General features: G+C 38.6%; 1 protein-coding gene across 1 annotated transcript; it reads right to left on the bottom strand.

Moving 5' to 3' along the window:
* Window positions 1-3,591: 3,591 nt before the first annotated feature.
* Window positions 3,592-14,871, bottom strand: TYRP1 (tyrosinase related protein 1). Its single transcript, XM_072359837.1, has 8 exons — window positions 14,688-14,871; window positions 13,768-14,240; window positions 10,988-11,310; window positions 9,452-9,656; window positions 7,838-8,005; window positions 5,999-6,178; window positions 4,356-4,502; window positions 3,592-3,895 (listed from the first exon to the last, which is right to left on the bottom strand). The coding sequence occupies exons 2-8, from the start codon at window positions 14,147-14,149 to the stop codon at window positions 3,690-3,692; spliced, it is 1,611 nt and encodes a 536-aa protein (XP_072215938.1). The 5' UTR covers window positions 14,150-14,240; window positions 14,688-14,871; the 3' UTR covers window positions 3,592-3,689.
* Window positions 14,872-21,525: the final 6,654 nt, after the last annotated feature.

Here is a 21,525-nt window from a genome sequence, read left to right as displayed (position 1 = left end):
CCCTCTGGAATCAAGAATCAAGATTCAAGAAGCAGATATTGTGGCTGCAACTCCCTTTACTATCTTCATAAAACAACACCTGAACAGGAATTTCTTTCTAAATTGGAGGTTAAATGAGATTTGAATTTAAGATTAGATTTTTAGAGAAGAGATTCATACATTCAGGTTCATATTGGTATATAGAAAATAATAATTTCAGTTCTAATCCAACATCCTTGCCAAATCATTATTCTGTATACAAAATACTTAGTTGTGAGACACTTTCTGAAGAATAAAAATATTGCTATGATTAACTGCATATATTTCAGTGAATCATCTTGATGGGATATACAATAAATCTATTGAACAAACTATGCTACAGCATACCAACAATTACTTTTGCTATTTTCATGCTAGTATCACACTGGTAGCATAAGCATAAGCAATAAACCTGTTTATTTTATATATATATATATATATACACATACACACACACACACACACATATATATACATACATATATATATTCCTCAATGGCAAATTTTGCCTATGGGAACATAAATCCATTTTGCAAAAATATGGGGCAGGGGGGAAGATATCATTACTGTACCACCTCACTTTCTTTTAACAATCCTCATCCCACAAAGAGATTTCTGCAGGTTTTCTCTATTATTTTGTGTGATCATCCCCAGCACTGTCCTAGAGGTGATGACTAGGCATGCAGTGATGTTTAGTGTTTTTTTGGGGAAAGCTAAGTCAGTCTGACTCAGCCTTTGTAATTCAGTATTAAAGGGCTGCAGGGGCTGGTAGCTCTGATATTTCTTCTGGTACTGTATAACTACTTTTACTCTGGTCAGCTACCTATTCAGATCTCAGATCCCACTTTGATTCCTAGCTTTTCATGGCTAAGCACATGACAGTTTATCAAAGATTTCACCATTAACACGATTCCTGAAAAAAAAAAAAAAAGTAAATTATCATATCTAAGAAAGCTATTAAGCTTAGTAACACACTGTACCTTTAATAAATCCACACTGTATTTTATTCCACTTGTATTATCATGTTTATTATTATTATTATTATTATTATGTAGTGTGTCATGATGTGGATTCTAAATTAATAAGCTTGTAGTTGCACAGAACATTTCTACCTTCCTTTCCCCATAAAATATCACTGTTCTCAACTGCTTAATCATTAGCTGATTTGATAAAATACTTCAAACACCTTACAGATGTGCTTTTTTATTTGTACAATTTTAAGAGTTCTTGAACAGAAATCACTTGCAGTCTTGATGCAGCAATACTAATTTTAATTTCTTCATTGTAAGGCAATTTCTGTACCCTCATTCCACATTGCCTATTTATTTCCAAGGTTAGTAAGCTCATCTTACAGAAAATGGAGTTTGATTATCACTGACTTAGAAAAATATGCCTGGATCATTCTATCTTGGCTCTTCATTATAGTATTTTCACTTATATAGTCTCTCTTCTTGAATATTCTCAAAACTTTTACCTGCATAAAGGTCTGGAGAGAATCTGAGTTGCTTTTTCTTTGTTTTAATTTATTAATTATTGTCTACTTTTTTTTTTTTTTTTTTTTTTAATAAGAAATAAATTTCAAAAGACAAAGCTTAGAGAACTAGGAAGAAAAAAAACCTCATTAACATCTGCATTTAAGAGGACTCTTAAAAGGCCTAAACAAGTATACTTTTTCAGGATACAGTCACTGTTATAAGTGAAAACAATGACAGAGACAATATGACAGTTTATTAAGCTAATAAGATTTTGTGGAAAAAAGCTCTATCACTATTTGAACTCAAGGGTTTCAATTCACTTTGCATCATCAACAAGTGTTTCGCCAATTTCTGTGCGATACATAAAGAATATATTTCTTTTTTTATGTGTTAAATTCTGTCAGATGATACTTCGGAGATCTTTGCTCTCATCCAAATTTGAGCTTCCTTTCAATTTCTTCCTAATCGAGCCAGCTCCTTGTTTCCTATGTCACAACTGCTTTTTTCATGGTCATCAGTTCAACATTAACTTCTTTTTATTGTTTCATCACTTCAGATAACTGTATTACAACCTCTATACTAAGAAACATTCCCACAGATATCAAACCCTTTACAGCTACTGTACTTAGAACTTCTTAGTTACTGCATTCTCCAGACCTTCTTGACTCCTCTTCTCTTTATAATTTTTTGCTTCCTGCTCTTGCATTCACAAAGCCAGTGAAAGATTCAAAGTTACCTATTTTCCAGTGCATCTTTGCCTTTCTTAATTCTGCCGTCAGTTTGAAATTTCAAGCCTAAACCAGATTTCCTGTCAGATTAGTTCAGGAGCAAACACCAAAGAGCTTCAATGGATGGTAGGAATGCTTTTCACTATACCCAGGTCTAATTCAGAGTACTGCAAAAAGTCACCAAATAACTGGTTTGCAAGATTCTTATCAAGAATGTGGAACTGACACAGTTCTCCACATTCCTTCTCTCTTTAATTATCCTGCTTGCTGTTTTTTTTTTTTTGTTTTGTTTTGTTTTTGTTTTTGTTTTTTTTCTTTCTTTTTAAGTCTTTCATAAATATCTGCCTAGCCTCCTTTGTTTTTGTATGGCAGTGCACCAAATAGAAGGCTGTCTTAGTCATTCAACTACAGAATTATGGCCTGCTCAAAATGTGAGTATGTTTTCATTTTAAGTACTGAATAACTTAAATGTCTAAAGTCCTCTTCAAAAGATCTGATTTTGCCATGCTATTTTCCTTCCATAATCAAGCTTCTGCACATTTCATTTCATCCACAGAAGTAAAAGAAATCTATAAAGAAAATTTGATTATCTCCATTTTATAATTGAGTTAAATGACTCACAGTGGTAAAAATGCATTACCTAAGAACATTCAACAGGTCAGTAAGACAGCTAAGAAAAAAAACCAGATCTCTTGACCTTGATCCAAAGTACTTTGGATCACCCTAGTTTAATCCACTGAAATCACTGAAGTGGATGATTTTTTAGCTTGCTACTCAGTGCAGGCAAGAATGACAGAAGCAGGCATTTAAGGTGAAATCCGAACTGCTATTTGTGTAACTGCTATATTAATTGGCTAAAGTGTAAGAAAATTGAAGACTGCAAACCAAAAGTCTGTTGTTCAATTTATTTTTGTGACTTGAGGGTAACAGATGAAAATTTTCTGCCTAAATATAAGCTGCTTACAATACATTTTGCAGTTGTCCATGTCCTTATGGTTTGTAAACTAAGCTAGCTGAGAGGTCTGACTTGCATTTTGATTGGACTTTTGAATCAAGTTGCCTTTGCTGCTCAGCTCTGCAATTGCTCAGTCCCATTCTCAACTGCCTTACACATTCACAAAAATACCCTGCAAAAGAATTATGGATATAGAGGCTAAGTAAAGTCAAATGACATGGAGTTTCAGCACATTATTAAATTTTACCAGATCTTTTTCAGAAATATGCATGAAGAAAGCCTGTACGTGAGCCCTGAAGAATGAGTGAAATTCTACTGAAGTCAACATAGAATTAGCATTTCAAAGGATGATTTATTGATACCTGAGTGTGATGAGGGTGGAGGTGAAGCCTGAAACAAATATATCAAGACAGCTGACAGTTTATGCTCTTTATTTTAAATCAGCTGGATGACAAACATTTAAAAATAGGACAAAATAATCGATTTTAGTCACATGCAAAAAATGCCATCTTTTCAAACGACAGACTGGCTTGGTGTTGCTATGCCATCGTAATCATCTGAATAGTGTTGATACTGATCAGTGAGAAGAGGCTGCTGCAACTCATCCCTATTCTTCTTGGCACGTACAATGCATGCAGCAGCAGCAAAGATAACTGCAACAAGGACGAGTGCAGTCACTATCGCAATAGTTATCATTTCTGTTACACGGAGAGCCCGACCTAGAGGAAAGAAAGCATACGAAAAAGTTATTAAAAGTGAATGCTCTTAAAGGGACAGACCAAAGCTTGATATCTGTCATTATTTGCTGAATTTTGAATTAGCAATAGCTGAAATTTTGGTTGAATATTTGTTCCAAAATGTGAGAAATGATCCTGAGCCTCTCTTCTGGTATCTGGTTTGCACCCTATCAAGTAACTTAAGGAAACACATGATACAGAAATAAGGACATAGTGCAAATGTTAGATACAAATAAGAACTTCCTCAAGAAAGCTGGTGGGTAGTGAGAGCTGTTTGCATTGGTTAGCTATGAATTTGTACTAAATCTCAAATACAACTGATCTGGAAGATAGGAAGAGAAACAGGCATCAAATATTACTTAATTTGAACAAATTACTGAAGTTTTAAGGGAGAAAGACATGACGAGAGAAAAAGAGTTAACACCTAAATTGGATTGTTTACCTGGCCACTCAATGTCATAGCTGTATCCCAGGTTTTCTGGTGCAGTAACAAACATTTCATTATTGGTAACTGGAGGCCAGAAAGGCACCATGTTGTACTCCCGGTTATGTCCAATAGGGGCATTCTCCAGGGGATATGTAGAGATATCTAAATCAGAAATTTAAATCACACTTCTGTAAATAAAACTGAAATCATTGTATCATTTGCAAGATTTCAGGTTTTTTTGAAATAGTGACTCAGTGTGTTTGAGAAGCTTCTTTCTTCTCCTCTCCTGCCCCCCTGGTAAACTGGTAAAAATTAGGCCTTTGGTAGACTTCTCATTTCTTTCTGCTTGAACAAGAAGGAGTACAAACATGAAGAAGAGAAAACCCTTTTTGCAGTCATCTAACACTGCAACAGTGTCAAAGATCTCTCAAGCATTTCAAATGGGCAGCTGGTATGATTTCCAATGGAAGTTTTCTGGAATTTTATGGTAAATCAAAAAAAGGTCAGCTGAAGAAAAAAAACAACAACAACAAGATAAACTTCCATTCAGTAATATAATGTAAAGGCTTGTGATAGGTCATGTAAGGATCACAAAGACATACTTTTTTTCTTTTTTTTTTTTTCCCCAAGAGTTGGCATGGGAAAGCCCATACAGCAGGTTGCGGAAGCTGCACAAAGAAGTCTCAGTTGTGCAACTGTCTTCTGTAGGAGGAGGAGGGGGCTGGATTGTTTAAGAGTAATACAGCTGCTTCTTTGTGCAGACCAGAGCACAGATGTCTGGGTTACACAGAACTCTCTCCCCGGTTCACTGATACCAATCTCTTTCCTTCCTTCTCTTCATTTTTACTTCCTTCTTTCCTTCAATCCTTCTTTACAATTCATTCTATCCTTCCTTCCTCAATTTCACTTTCATTCACTTTCTTCTTTATTCCTTTCCTTTATGCATTTCAGAATTGAACAAGCACAGGCAGCAACAGTTACAACTGTTACCATAATTTAGATATGAAATATCTAATATGGTTCTGGAATTCTAGTAATGAATAAAAAGTGCGTTCAGAATCAGTGGTGAGGATGTGCAATGCAACTGGTATTTCTTGTCAGGAGGAAATGGAAATACCCCAAACACTAAAGGAACATCCACAGTATTTTGAACTTAGATGGTGACACACACTGTAAGAGATCATGCTTTTGCACACTTTATCATAGTATCATAGTATCATAGTATCATAGTATCGTGCGAGTTGGAAGGGACCTTAGAGATCATCGAGTCCAACTCCCGGGTTTCGAGCCCTCTGTGTAGCGAAGTGGCACTTCTACCCCTGCGCCACAGGGGGGATTCGAACCCGGGCCCTCCAGTGCCGCAGGCAGCAGCTTAAACCACTGCGCCACTGGGGGCACACTGCGCACACTGGGGGCAATTATGTCTGGTATTTGTGTTCAAGTCATTTGACAGACAGTGATTTGAAAATGGATGTCAGAGGGGTGAGGAAGTGAGCTTACTTGCTACTACTCTGTCTTCATTAACTTTACTAACTGCTAGAGTTCTAGTCTCGCCTGAGCTTGGAAACATTTTGCTGTCCCACCAGAAACTTCTGACATCTTATCACTGCACAGACTGACAACCTTCCGTCCCATCTCCATCCATGAGTACATCTTACCAGCTGAATACCTTCTCAGCCACTCATCAAAAACAGCATCTGTAAAGGTGTGTAGGAGGACAAAAATGGGATCATTTGGTGACAAATGTGTTTGCCCTCCTGTTCCATTCAAAAATAGATGGGCCAGGTTGTGAAGGCTTCGAACTGCTGGGTCATATTTCCCTGAAGGATCACTGTACCCTGAATATGTAAACAAAGAACAACACAAAAAACAACAGAAAAAATCCCAGTGAACATCTTGTTTGCAAACTGCAGTCCCAACTGGATATTATTTTTAATCTGAAAGGCTTTCATGTTCTTGTGCGGCCTTGTTTGACATAAATGAATAGCTTATTCTCTACCTGCTGGCATTTGAGAAATGTCCCTAGGATGAATAATTCCCAAGCATAATTCCCATGTGCAACTTTCAGATTAAAATATGCTTTAAGAAAGAATGCTGAGAATGTGGAGTGCCAGGTTGACGGAATCTGTAGCAAAACCAGCCAAAATAAAGCACATAAGAGCATGAAAATTAAGTTTTATATTTTGAACACAAACATCTCTCAGTTTAACTGAAATAACTTTCGGCTACAGGATTAAGTTTTAAGATGTTACCTTCTACTGAAATTTGCCAGCAGTTATGTTTTTCCCAATCATTTCCTTGTATTCTGCTAGCACATCTCAGAGAGCCTCACACACTGTACTTTTTTTCAAAGAAGTGCCTCCACAAAATGCTGCCAGTATCCACCACCTGGTAACTCCAATGCTGTAATGCTCTGAAGCATTCTGAAAAGCTTTCCTGTATTCAAGTGGGTCAGTCTTTTCAGAATCAGATCAGTACAGTAAACTGGCTGAAGCTATTATTAGATACCTAGAAACTGATAGCATACTTTCCAGATGTGATAAGCATCCCAAACTTTTATATACACTTAAAAGATTGGTGAGGATACTTGGTTTTGTTCTCCAAAAGCAAGAAACTGGAGCTGATTCTACTCTGTCATATGAATGATGCCTCTTCAAGAGAGTCAGAATACTTGTATAAGTTTGTTTGTATTAGACAGTGAACTGTCATTTCATAATTCTTTTCATAAATTTCAAAATTGCTTGCATGAGTCTTTCCATTTAAAAACTGTGGATTATTAAAGTGCAGAAGAAAACATCAGGATGTTGGCTGAATAGTATGGCTCTAATGTTTAGGCTGGTTTCTATGCTGGGATATATATGTTCATACCCCAGTGACTAAAAATTTAAAATTCAGAGTTTGAGGAAGAAGGACAGAGCTATATGGCTGAGAAAGAAGGACTGACCTGCCTACCAGTAAATCTTGCAGCATGTCCAATAGTTAATCAAGGAGACCTCAACTACTACTACTTCAATGCAATTCCAACATGTACTACCAAAGCTTTTTCTTTCTTTTGTTTGTTATAATTAACATACGAGAATAACTTCTGTGAGCACATTTGACTTGCTTAAGGACGATAAGGCTTCTGCATCTTTCTGTGGTCAAAGGCTGTGTGTTCTCCTCTGCAGCAACATTTTACTAGGAGAATTGTACTCAGGGTGGATGTCTGCTAGATTCTGCTTAGTATACCTGTGAAACATTTTTAAGATTTTTATACACTTGAAGAACTTACACACACTGTCAGTTTATTTAGAGAAATTACCCAGTAATTAATCCACAGTTATTTCTGTCAATAAGCTAATACTTAATTCTAAGAACAGTATATTCTTAGTGTCCTATAAACTGTCTCTTAGTATCCTATAAACTGACTCCAAGCTCACTTTCAACAGGAAAAAAGCTGAGTCTGCTCCCCTGATGTATTTGGAGGTTTTCCAAGTCCTTTTGTTTGCATTGCTTACCTTCTACTGCGTTACGGAAACTGTCTGTTGAATTGGAATAAAAAGGAGGAGTGTCAAATATACCAACTTCCAAACACAGAGCAACATCCTTAGGCTCTGGGAGACGTTGTACCATGGGCCGTGCAACATTTCCAGCAGGATTTCTGCGGATGGGACCACCCTCAGTGCCTGGGAGTGGGGAGAAGTGAGAAAACAAAAATGATGTAGAACACTAGACCAGAGGATGCATCCTTCTAATGACTGAATTGTGGGGGAAAAAAAAAAAAAAAAAAAAAAAAGATCGCTTTTAAATGACTTTTAAACTAAATCAAAGAGTCAGATCCTCCACTCAGCAAAATAACCTGAATCCTCATAAAGTTCTCTGTGTTAATCTGTATGCTAGTCCTTTGCACAAGTGGTTTCAGAAAGCATCTAGATGCTTCTTACTGAAATTTGTGGTTCTACAAATATTTTGGGAAAATTTCCTGTAGTTTTTCAATATGATCTCTTGATGAGATCTAGAACAATATTTTGAGGACATCCTGATAAAGTATCTGGGGAAAGGATTATAGATAACTAGGTAGGCAATGAGTTCAGTATTATTAATTAATGAATGATAATAATTACATACTATACAATACTCTATGTGCACGCAGATACTGGATTTTTAGCTCTCATAGCTAAATGTAATAAGATTTTGTACTCCTCATATTCAAAACACACTCCACATAACAGAAATATTTACATATTTTTTCTCTTTAGAAACATAAACCTTCTCTTTAGAAACGTAAACCTTAAAGGTTGTAATCAGAGAAGTAAGAAGAAAGCTTAAGGTTCAGTTAAAACATGACACGGCCATTTCAAATTACACATGACATGAGAGTTAAGCAGGCACTTCTTAAGAAGGAACACCTCTCCTATGAGTACAGGCTGAGAAAGCTGGGGTTGTTCAGACTAGAGAAGAGAAGGTTCCGAGGTGACTTGATAGCAGCCTTTCAGTATCTGAAGGGGAGGCTATAAGGAAGAAGAGGACAGAATCATTAGCAGGGCTTGTTGTGATAGGACAAGCGGAAAAGTTTTCAATCTAATATGGGAGAGATTTAGAGTGGATATAAGGAAAAAGTTTTTTATGATAAGGGTAGAGAAGCACTGGAAAATGTTGGTTGTTGGTGGATGCTCCAGTCCTTGAGACATTTAAGGTCAGGCTATACAGGGCTCCAAGCAATCTGATCGAGCTGTAGATGTTCCTGTTCATGGCAAGGGATTTAGAAAAGATGACCTTTAACAGTCCTTTCCAACTCATATGATTCTATGATCTGGTAATTTCTTAAGAAGAGGAGTAAAAACATTCCACTCTTTCTCTGTTTCAAGCTATCTATTACCTCAGTGAAAGATAGGTGATAACTATTATATCAGAATACTGATGTATGAATGTATGACTGATGTATGTATTGAGTCAAAAAAAAAAAAAAAAAAGAAAAAAAAAGACACTTTAAGTTTTTTTAAACTTTTTATAGCTGGAAAAATACAATGCCATGCAAAATCCTATTATTTTATTTATTATAATAGGATAATAATATCCTATTATTATATATGGAATGTTCTCTCCAAACATCTTTCCCTAGTTATACTTACTGTTACAAATGGTTCCCAGGCTATCATAGTCTTCTATACTTTCACACAGCACACGCCACTGAGAGAAGATTGAATTCTGGCTGATCAGAGAGACATCAAAATTGCTTCTAGCTCCCATCAAGTCATCCGAGCAGATATCACAGGTGTTTTGTCCTGTTGCAAAGTTCCAGTAGGGTAGGCCAAAACTAGGGTCCTGTAGCATATTCTAAAATACATAAGCATAGCAATAGTAAATCTCTGCCACAGGCATCTATGATATATACCACTAGAGGGATATTGAAAAAAACAGTTAAAAATATCTTAAAAAGAACCAGAGTCCTGCTTCATGGAAATGAGAAAATCTAAGGAAATTTATGGAAAAGCTTTCGGTAGCTTTTCACTTTGATATCTGTGCTTGTTCACCAAAAGAGATTCTTAGACCACTCTCAAATCACCCTTGATCAAAATCCCCCTGTTCCACAAAACCATACTGTTAGAAGTAAGAAACACCATTTAATACTTATACGCCGTTTTTCCCTATATTTTAAAGGCCTGACAAATGCAGTGATGCTTGTAGAACACTGAAAAAATAAGCCAATTTTGGAATAACTGAGCAGGTGGAAAAGGGAGGAAAAGGAATACTGATCTTTTAGATTGACATTGTTTGGTTCTAGTTTGGTTTGGAATTTAAAAACTCTGGAGCACTACCTCATTTCCAGTGTGTATTTACCGGGATGTGTTGGCCAGCCAATTCGATTTAACTTACAATCTAGTTTACTAATATAAGCAATAACAGTCATCAAGATCTGGAACTCCTCTGGGCTTCTACATAATGAAATACCAATACCACATGTGAATTTTAGTTTTGAAGGGAGCTTGACCTGTTAGACCCTGAAAGTGGCATCTTTTAAGTCAGTGGAAATACCTGAATACATGGGGTATTTAATCAAAACCTTGAAAACTCAATTTTCTCATTTTTAAAAAGAATGATAGTCAGTTAACCTTTTTTTTTTTTTTTTTTTTAAAATGAATTATTATACAAAAAGAAAGAGAAACAAGAGAACCGCTTATTTATGAAACAGAATCTCACAAAACATAAATTTGACTAACCAGTAGCACTAATTGTAGAAATAACACTATTCTGAATCTCTGCAATACTTTTCTTTAGCATTTCTGCTGTTTTAATTAGCTTAAGTTAGTCAAGAACTGTGACCTTGATACAAAACTAGCAATTATTTTTTTGTTCCTTTAAAATGCTTTCTATGTACTGATCCAGAATATGTATTCAGTTGTACATTGAGTTTTATGTAACTTGTGTTTTTTGCTAGTACTTTAATTGAAATATTATTTCTATTAGAATTTTTATAATGTCTGCGTAAAACGTAAATACATTCCAGCAAGTTTAGTATAACTTTTGATACTGAAATTGAAGCAAAATTTCAATGTATGGTAAAAGCTGCTATATTTTTTAGCTATTATGAGATAACATGAGAATCAAAAATTCACCCATACAAAGCACAGTAGGAGCACATGACTCAGTATTAATGCTAATCTTACCTGCATGTCTCTTTCAAGTTGCAGTAGATGATACCTATGCCATGTGACGAAAGCAGGTCCCTCATGAGAGAAATCAACTCTTTCAAAGCTCTGCTGCCCTGCACCAAGGAAAGTCTTCCTGACAGAATAATAATGAGACCACACAAAGTAGTTATAAATGGAAATATTCTCAAACTGTGGTGTGTTGCCATCTGGTCCAAATATTTCTTCACGTCTCCTTGTGGCAATGACAATATCAGGGTGGATTGTCACCTTGGCTTGGTGAAGAGCATTCACAAAACGTCTTCTTTCTTCTGTACTAAGATCCAAAAGATTCCTTCTGACTACGATGATACAGAAAATAAATAAATAAATAAATAAATAAATAAATAAATAAATAAATAAATAAATAAATAAAAATCACATAAACTTGGAAACTGAAGTCTGATTTCACAAGACTAATTTATTTTGTTTTTAATAAATTTGAGTAAGTCTCTTTCTCTTCAAGCATTCCTCAAGATTTAGTTGAGGCAAATCAGTGTAAAAATAAAATAAAAAAAAAATACCAGAAAGGTTAATTTGAGTGAAAATAAAGTCTGAAACCTTATTCATCACTTTTGAATATCATTATCTGCTACTGTTATAAGTAGGTATGTGTTAATGGTTATACCCCAAAAATTATGAGGGCTGTTCTGAAAGTAGTACTTCCTACTTTTATTGTTCTATCCAATGGTGTTTTTGTGCTACTTGTGTCTGTTGTAGTTTCCATGGAAATAAATACGACATATTACCTAGGAGCAACCTATGTATTTTAAATTATTTTTATCCACATAGAGACTGAGAAAATTACAAACAACAAGGAGAGCAGATGATTTTCTGATATATCAGAGTATCAGAAAAGGAACAGTCACCTCAGTAGCAGTCCCACAGGGCTGAGAAGATTTCATGCTATGTTTAGACTGAAACCGAGATAAAAAAAACCACAAAGCTGTTCTTCACAGTGCACTCATTTTCATTATTAAACATACTGTGTAATCCATAAGAGCCAAGTGAGTTTATATTGATAAAAGAAACAGTATGTCTCTGGCATGAATGGAAAAGATGAAAAAGAAATATAATTCACTGTATAAAATGAAGTTGATTCAGTGAAGGGTACTTTAGCCTCACTGAAGTTTATAGAAATGCTGTTCTGAAGCATGAATTTCATCCAAGGACTCAATCCTGAAACACACGCTTTTCTGCTTGGATACTCTAACTGGTATTTTTTTATTGTTGACTTCAAGTAGGTTTTTAACACATTACTTTCCAAAATATATGTATGATTCTCCACAATGAAAATTAAGGACTATTAGTAAACGAATTTAGTGAATTAAGAAGATCTGAAGGCACCAAAATTCATTTTAAAGCTATTTTATACAGCTATGTAAAAATAATCCAATAATTATTTCTAATGTCTAAGCAACAGAGGACAACTTTATGGATGGATAGAGGTGATCTCCATCCAGAAATATCATAAATATCCAGAAACATCTCCATACAGAAACATAAAGCATAATAATAAGTTAGTTTCTCATATTTAAATTTACATTGTTATGCATGATAAATGTGATTTGCTCAATATTCTAGAGAAAAATAAAGCAAAAAAAGCTCTTATATCAGCCACAGTTGCTTTTAGTTTACCCTCAGATTTACTATTCTAAGTTTTTGTGTGCTAGTATTTTTTTGTTGTTGTTGTTGTTACTTTTCAGAGTTATTGTCACTGTTAATAGAAATGGGCTAAGAGAATTAGAGGGTGCCACTTGACAGCCACTTTAATACATGAGTCATGCTTTCTGCTGTCTAGTTTGCTTATTAAAGCTCAGAGGATGAACAAAGTGTTAAGGCCTTTCCCATAGCTCTTTATAAGATGCTTTTAGGAAGTATGATTATTAGTATTTGATCTAGTAAACTCTGCTTTGTTAACATGTCCTCACATTCATTGAGTATTTCCTATCTGGTGAAAATAACAGCAGTGGTGAGTTTTGATTCTGCAAGGGGCACTGCACATTTATGTCAGGGACCTGTTGTTTCTCATGTCAATGAGATCCGTTAATCATTTGAGGGATTATAAATTTTACAGCATTTCAATATCATCTTTAAACTTCCACCGATAAACAGTAGAATCTTGTTCATTCATGTGGCCTTGAGTTACAAAAATAAGATCCAATATCACCTGTTGTTTTTTTGTTTGTTTGTTTGTTTTTAAATTTACCTGCAATATTCAGTATTTTTCTTCTCCTACAGGTACTTTGTAACTATTCATTTTATTTTTTTCAGTTTACAGAAAGGTCCCTCTGTCACTATACTGTCTCATCCAAATAGCTTATAGTCTTGTGTTAAGGCTTTTTAAGACATTGGTAGCAACTGGGTAAGTAAAAATTCACAGGGTGAAGTGTGTAGACTGGAAATGTATTATGGGATGTAAATCAGAAAGGCTGCTATCATACTTGAACTGTCTACAAGATACTGATCGGGATATCTAAACAATCATTCAAACATGAACATATTTTATTCTTTAGTGGGTTTTGTCTTAATCTTGCTCTGACTACAGGTTTTGTTTCTTCCTTTTATTGTGTAGTCAGCGTAGGTGCTTTGTACATAAGTTAGATGGCTCACTTAACAGCTGCCTTAATAACACCTATAGTACCTTTTTATATAAACTTAAGGGGCATTTTATCTTTTAAAGAAATAAGATAATCTGGATGCATTTAAAATCAAGATGCCTACAGAGATTTTTCATGTCATATTTCTGATGTTCTTACCTATATTGATTTGCTGGCTACATGTAGGTCCAGTCCATCCAGGGCGACATGACCCACAGTTGTAACCAGAGAAGTTACCATTGCACCTGCAGGTTTGGTTGAAGAAGCGTATGGGCCATTGTTCACGGTCATCCCTCCCGTCATGGATGTACTGTGGGCCATGGGGTCGTGAGTCTACTGTCACCTGCACACACCGGCCCCTCCCTGTAGACACTCCACACTGGTCAGTACCAGGCCCAAACACAGGGAAAAAATCTGGACAACATATGCCGCTTCTCAGAGACTCGATGGTAGCACACTGGCGAGGGAACTGAGCTCCAGCTGGTTCAAACATGTTAAGAAGTAGTGGCAGGGAAAGGAACAGCAGCATGCGGAACTGCATGGCAACAGGTTCAGCAGATCTGGCTCCTTCTGAGAACTGTGGTCCGCACACACTTTCTTCTCCTCTCCAGTGACAGGATACCCAGCTCCCTCTACACCAAGAGAAAGACAGATAGAGAATAAAAACAAGCAAAACAAACCTCCAGTCCACTCCTTCCACCTCAGCAAGTGCCTCTGAACCACATACTTTGGTGGCCTAACTGGAAAAGACAACAATTTCTACTGTTATTTTCTTCTCTAATTATCTATGCAAAAAATAGCAATAATTTGAGGAGATATATTTACTCATTGACTCCTAAACAGTTCCCAAAGTTTCATTCATCCTGCACATCTGCCAGCCAGATTTACATCACTATCAATAAATGTTTAGTCTTGTTTAAGGTACCTATTTTTCCAATCATTTTTTCTTTAAGTTCAGTTTTTTTCCCCACTGCATTTAACTAATGTATCCTATTTTCTAACTATCCTTCTGTATCTGCTTGCTGTTCTTAATGGCAGCTTCACTGGAAAATGAAGGTACAATTCTCCATGCATTGTACCTCTTCTGTGTTTCTGGCACCTCTTCTCTGCTGAGATCCTGTTGTATCTCTCTGTGTTCTGGGGCTGTGTCTAACTCAAAATAAGCACTGCTAATTTCTTTCCTGTTACAGTCTGCTTGCTAATCCGTGTTCTACCAACACAGCATGGCTTTGCCTCACTCTCCTTCTATTAATCTCCCTTTCTACTTCAGTGCCTTTCCCTGGACTTTAAGTACTTGAACAGCACATGATTTCTTTCATGCTTATCTCCTTGTGATTTTACAAGTTTTAGCAAAGGTCAGAGATAAGTACTTGAATTCAAAACAGAACAACTATGAAGGTTTTTTGTATTTTTTTTTTTTTTTTAATTACTTGCAAAGAAAGGTTCACTTGAAAACATACAAAGAACAGAAGAACAGTAGGGAAGTCTGTATATACCAGACCTCTTTTTTTTTTTTTTTTTTTTTTTTTTTTTTTTTTTTTAATACTTCAAATGCTATTTTAAAGATCAAGCTGAAATAAATGACAAAGACACATTATTTAGAAAATGAAACACTAATATCAAGTTTAGACTTTTCTGTTTAACTAATTATTTTGATAATCAAATAAAAACACAATCATTATATTGGAATATTCTGAAATGTTAAATTCTGAGCAGGTGCTGTGTAAGACTAAGAAACAAAAATAAAAAGAAAAGCACTCTCTGGACTGAACAAAACACTACAGTAGTATCTGCAGGGGCCAAAACTGTCCTAACCCAAGCCATGATTCTCTTTCTGATTTATCAGTAAGAATGGCTTTTAGTGAGACAATTTTTTGTCAAGATAGATCTTAACTCCAATCAAGACAATAAATTAGCAGTTTTCTGGTAAAAATTTCAGCTTCAATAGGATCATAGAATCATTGATGTTGGAAAAGACCTTAAAGATCATTAAGTCCAACCATGACCTAACCATACTAATCTAACAAACAACCCTCTGCTAAATCATGTCCCTGAGCACCACATCCAAACGGATTTTAAACACATTCAGGGATGGTGACTCAACCAGCTCCCTGGGGAGCCTATTCCAGTGCTTAACAACCCTTTCCATAAAGAAATATTTCCTAATATCCAACCTAAACTTACCCTGGTGCAACTTACTTAAGGCCATCTCCCCTTCTCCTGTCACCTGTCACCAGTGAAGTAACCAACCCGGCTCTTTCTGTAGGCACCTTTCAGGCATTTGAAGAGAGCAATAAGGTCTACCCTCAGCCTCCTCTTCCCAAGACTAAACAGCCCCAGCTTCCTCAGCCACTCCTTGTGGGGCATTTTCTCCAAGCCCTTCACAAGCCTTGTTGCTCTTCTTTAGAGCTGCTCCAATACCTCACTGTCCTTTCTGTAGTGAGGTGCCCAAAACTGAACACTGTACTCACGGTGTGACCTCACCAATGTGGAGTACAGGGGCAGGATTATTTCCCTAGTCCCGCTCACCACACCATTCCTGAGACAAGACAGGATGCCATTGGCCTCCTTGGCCACCTGGGTACACTGCTGGCATGTATTCAGCTGACTGTCCATAGGCACACCAAGGTCCCTTTCCATCAGGCAGCTTTCCAGCCACTCCTCTCCAAGTCTGTAGGGTTGCCTGGGGTGGTTCTGACTAAAATGCAGGACCTGACAGATGGCCCTATTGAAACTCATATTGTTTGCCTTGGCATACTGATCCAGTCTCTCCAGCTCTCTCTGTAGTGCCCTTCTTCTCTCAGGCAGATCTGCACTCCCTTCCAGCTTGGTGTCATCTGCAAACTTACTGAGGGTGCACTCAATCCCCTCATCAAGATCAATAATAAAGATGTTAAATAGGAGAGACCCCAGTATCAAGCCCTGGGGGACACCGCTTGTGACCGGCCACCAAATGGATTTGACTCCACTGACCACAACACTTTGGGCCCGGCCATCCAGCCAGTGTTTCACCCAGCAGAATGTATGCCCATCCAAACTGTGGACAGACAGCTTCTCCACGAGGATTTTGTGGGGAACAATGTCAAAGGCTTTAATGAAGTTCAGGTAAACCACATCAGCAGCCTTACCTTCACCCATTAAGTGGGTAACCTTGTCACAGAATGAAATCAGGTTTGTCAGACAGGATCTACCATTTCTAAACCTGTGCTGGCTGGGCCTGATGCCATGTCTGACCTTTAATTGATCCATGATGGCTCCTGAGATTATCCATTCAATAACCTTCCCCAGCACCAAGGTGAATCTGATAGGACTGTAGCTCTCAGGATCATCTTTCCAGAACTTTTTGAAGATGGGCGTCACATATGACAGTCTCCAGTTCTCTGGGTCACTCCAAGATAACCAGGACTGCAAAGAATGATGGAGAGTGGCTTGGCAACCACATCTGCCAACTCCCTCAGCACTCTAGGGTGCAATCCATCCAGCCCCATGGACTTATGAGCATTCAGCTTTTGGAGCAGGTTCAAAACTATCTCATCATGGGTCATGCAGGGTCAATTTATTCACTATCCCTATCTACCAGTGCACAAGGCTGTGTTCCCAGGGTGTCTTATTACTAAAGAATGAGGCAAAGGTTGCATTAAGTACCTCAGCCTTATCCTTATCCTTGGTCACCAAGTTGCCCTCAGTGTCCAACAAGGGGATGGAGATTCTCCCTAGCTCTCCTCTTGCTGTTTATATACTTATATTTATTGTTGTCCTTAACCTTAGTGGCCAAGTTCAAATCTAGCTGGGCTATGGCTTTTCTAATTTTCTCCCTATACTGCTTCCCTACATACCTGTAATCATCACAAGTAGCTTACTCACCCTTCCAGAGACCATAAACATTCCTTCTAGTTTTGAGTTCCAGACAGAAATCTCTGTTCATCCAGTCTGGCCTCCTTGCCCGTCAGCTCATCTTCTGTGACCTGGAGATAGTCAGCTATTGCAGCTGTAAAATTACTTCCTTAAAGTATTCCCAGCTTTCTTGGGCTCCCATGCTCTCCAAAACTACCTCCCTAGGGACCCTCTCACTAATGGTCCTAAAGAGGTTAAGGTCTACCCTCCGGAGGTCCAAGGTGGCAGTTCTGCTGACTTCCCTCTGGTTCAACAAGGATTAAGAAATCTAGCATCTCATGAACTTGGAATCGTTGACCCATTACATTTAGTCTCTCATTTTCCCTTATAGTTGGAGGGATAGATTAGAACACAACTTATGCTCCCAAACCCTTTACCTGTCTCCCCAAGGCTCTTAAGTCTTATATTCAGTCAGTATATTATAGTCAGTATATTTCATTGTAACCAGTTTCAAGGGAACAATTTTCATTGAACTTTGCTTCACTGGAAGTACTTGGATGTTATGGAGGACAGCAGGTTGGTCATGAGCCCTCGCAGCCAAGAAGGCCAGTGATTCCTGGGATACTTTTATAAGACTGTAACCAGCAGGCTCCTCTACTCTGCCCTGGTGAGGCCACATTTGGAATACTGTGTCCAGTTTTGGGCTACTCAGTTCAGATCAGTCTCAAACAGAGATCTCCTAGAAGTCCAGCAAGAGGCAACAAAGATGATAAAGGGCCTTTCCCATATGAGGAAAGGCTGTGTAACCTAAGTCTGTGCAGCCTGGGGAAAAGAAAACTAAGGGGAAGTCTGATTAATGTTTATAAATACTTACAGGGAGGTAGAAGGCAAATGGATGAGGCCAGGCTCTTGATAGTGCGTAGCAAGAGGGCATAGTGGCCTAAAATTTGAATGTAGGAAGTTCCATTCAAATATGTGCAAGAACTTCTTTATGTTAAAAGGTGATGGAGCACTGGAACAGGTTTCCCAGAGAGGTTGTGGAGTTTCTTTCTATGGAGGTATTCAAGACCTGTCTGGAAGCCTATCCATGTGACCTATCTGCTTTAGCAGGGGTATTGGAAGATCTCTTGAGGTCCTTTCCAACTCCCACAGTTCTGAGATTCTGTGATTAATAAAGTTAGTACTATTGTTAACAAAGAAATTTCCCTCTTTCTGTATAGCTATGCATAATTTCAACAAGGTTCATAGATAGTGCAGTTATGATGTCAGTAGAAGAGTACTGGAAAATTAAAAAAGTAAAAATAATATCTGTCAATCATTTTAAAAGTAAACTTGTATTTTTCATGGAAAGGAATTTTTAGAAATGACAGGTGTGCTAGTGTTAAGATTCTTTGATAGATCATGTAGTACTCTAAGACCTTTACGTCAACTTGAAAATGCCTGTAGTTTTTGAGATCTGTCATAACTGGTGATGTTTACAGTGAAAAACATGGAAAGACATTTTTTCTTTCTTTCTGACTAAGTAGGGCTTTCACATTCAAATTTAAACAAACAAGGCCATTTCAAACACTACTCCACCATACACTGCAGTAGAGAAATGACAAACCAACTAGAACAAACCAAACTGAAGCAAAGCAAACCAAACAGCCCCTCCCAGCAATTTAAGAGTAGATTGTCTCCTGTGCATATTAGAATGCAAAAATGATACTTTCCAGTAAAGATGGAGGAACTATCCTCTGAAATGTTTATGACAAATCTGTAATACCCTATATTCTGTCAGCTCTGTGGCTTACGATGAGAATGTAGAAACCTGGTCTGCTGTCTTTCTTTGGGGTGGTGTGTGTGATACAGATGATGTCAGATGTCCAGATCTGGACCCAAGGACCAGCTTCAGGGCAGGTAAGACTGCACTGGGTAAGGGACTTAAAGCAAAAAGGCCAATCGAAAAGCTTTTTTTAGGGCTTTTTTGAAGCCAGCAAAAGCACTGTGCCGGTGCAAGGGAGCTGGCAGCCTGTGGGCAGGCTGCTGAGCTGGCGCTGCCCATTCTTACTGCTTGAGCTTGACCCTTTTCTGCAAGGCTAAAAGCAGCCCTCAGGAGGGCAGAAGCTAGCCAGGTGAGAAAAGGTGAGAAAAGGGTGTTGCTGTCCACTAATAACAGGAAAGGAAGTCTGAGTGTGGCACAGCCTAGGCATTACTGCAGCAGCAAGTGTAGGAGGTGGATCTTGTGGTAGGATACGTCTTTTGTCTTTGCTCAGGAGACCAGCTCTCCTGTGACAGACCTTGAGGCCATAGTTTCAAATATGTAAATGTGCTCTACCAGATGATGGGCTTGCCTCAAGAAGACTGTGGCAACCCAGACTGAGGGCCTGCCCAGAAATGTGGTGGTTCAGGATGAAGAACACTTTGGCTGCAGGGAATGCCAGAGCCTGTTGCTCCTGGGGGAGGATGGGAAGGATGCACCTGTGTGAGGTGTGAGCAGGTGGATGAGATGCTCAGCCTGGTGGTGGAGCTTAGGGAGGAGGTAGGGAGATTAAGAACCATCAGAGAGTGCAAGTGGGAGAGTGACTGGTGGTGTGACTCTCTGTGAGAAAGACACAGAGACTGCACCACCCAAAACTGTAGTGGACCTTCTCCCTTGCTATAGTCAAACAGAGAGAGCCAGCTTGAGAGGAGAGGAGGAATGGCAGCAGGTCCTAGATCAGCAATGTGGGCAACCCCCATCCTGAACTACCTTGGTTCCCCAGGTGCCTCTATGTAATAGATTTGAAGCCCTGAAACTGGAGGGTGAGGTGGCCGAGGGTGTGGTGGGAGGACTGCCTCCTTCAAGCTTTTCTAAGGAGAGGCAATCAACTCCATGCTTAAAGATTGCCCCCTCCAGTAAGGAAAGGAGGGTGATAGTCATAGGTGACTCCCTTCTGAGAGGAACTGAGGGCCCAATATGTAGTCCTGTCCCTACCTGTAGGGAGGTGTGCTGCCTTCCTGGGACCTGGGTCAGGGGTAGGTTATATGTTCTATGAGCAGCTTGGTGGAAGCTGTGTGATTGCCAGCCCTTGTCCTCAAGGGAACAGAGGAGAACCTGCTTCCCTGACATATACTAGGAATATAACACAGCACAAAAGAAGTAGTCTAGGAGGTTTCTGGAGTGTATGGAGGATAACTTCCCGATGCAGCTGGTGAGAGACACTATGAGAGGAACTGCCCTGCTAGACCTGCTGTTCACAACCAGAGAAGGTCTGGTGGCAAATGTGTAGGTCGGGAACTGTCTTGGACAGAGTGACCATGAAATGGTAGTTCTCGATTCTTGGTGGAGCCAGGAGAGGGAACAGCAAAACTGCTACATTGGACTCCCAGAGGGTGGACTTTGCATTGTTCAGAAGACTGGTAGGGGGAGTCCCCTGGGATTCAGTCTTAGAGAGTAAAGGGCACCAAGACGGCTGGTTGCTCTTCAAGAAGTAAGTCTTAAAGGTACAGGAGCAGGCTGTCCTCCTGAGCTGCAAAATGAGCTGGCTTGGAAGACGACTGGTGTGGATGAATAGGGAGCTATTCTTGAGGCTCTGGGAGGAAAAGAGAATCTTCCTTCCTCCAGTGGAAGAAGGGACAGGAAACTCAGAAAGAGTATAGAGAAGTTGTTTAGATGTGTAGAGAGAAAATCAGAAAGGCAAAAGCCCAACTTGAACTGCACCCAGATGCTGGGGTAAAAAGGAACAAGAAACTCTTTTACAAATACATCAACAGTTAGAGGAGAACTAAGAAGAATCTCCATTCTTTGCTGGATGAGGCTGGGAATGTGACCACTGAGGATAAGGAAAAGAAAGAAGTTCTGAATGTCTTCTTCTGTCTTTAAAGGTCAGACCAGTTATCCTCAGGGTGCTCCGCGCTCTGACCTGGTAGTCTTGGCTGGTGAGCAGACAAAACCCCCCATGATTCAGGAGGACACAGTCAGAGATCTACTACTCCAGCTGGACTGCCACAAGTACATAGGGCCAAATGAAATTCACCCAAGAGTGCTGAGGGAACTGGTGGAGATGATAGGCAAGCTGCTTTCCATTATCTATCAGCACTCCTTGTTGACTGGTTAGGTCC

The sequence above is a fragment of the Excalfactoria chinensis genome, chromosome Z (genome assembly GCF_039878825.1).
Source record: "Excalfactoria chinensis isolate bCotChi1 chromosome Z, bCotChi1.hap2, whole genome shotgun sequence".
Taxonomy (NCBI): domain Eukaryota; kingdom Metazoa; phylum Chordata; class Aves; order Galliformes; family Phasianidae; genus Excalfactoria; species Excalfactoria chinensis.
This window is presented reverse-complemented; position numbering and strand designations above follow the sequence as displayed.

Bases quoted from the DNA above. Each gene is read 5' to 3' on its own strand.
- TYRP1 (XM_072359837.1), bottom strand. From the start codon at position 14,149: ATGCAGTTCCGCATGCTGCTGTTCCTTTCCCTGCCACTACTTCTTAAC. The intron at 6,179-7,837 runs GTAAGCAATGCA...TTACATATTCAG, and splicing joins TTTCCGTAACGCAGTAGAAG to GGTACAGTGATCCTTCAGGG. The intron at 3,896-4,355 runs GTAAACAATCCA...TCTTTCCTCTAG, and splicing joins CTATGACATTGAGTGGCCAG to GTCGGGCTCTCCGTGTAACA.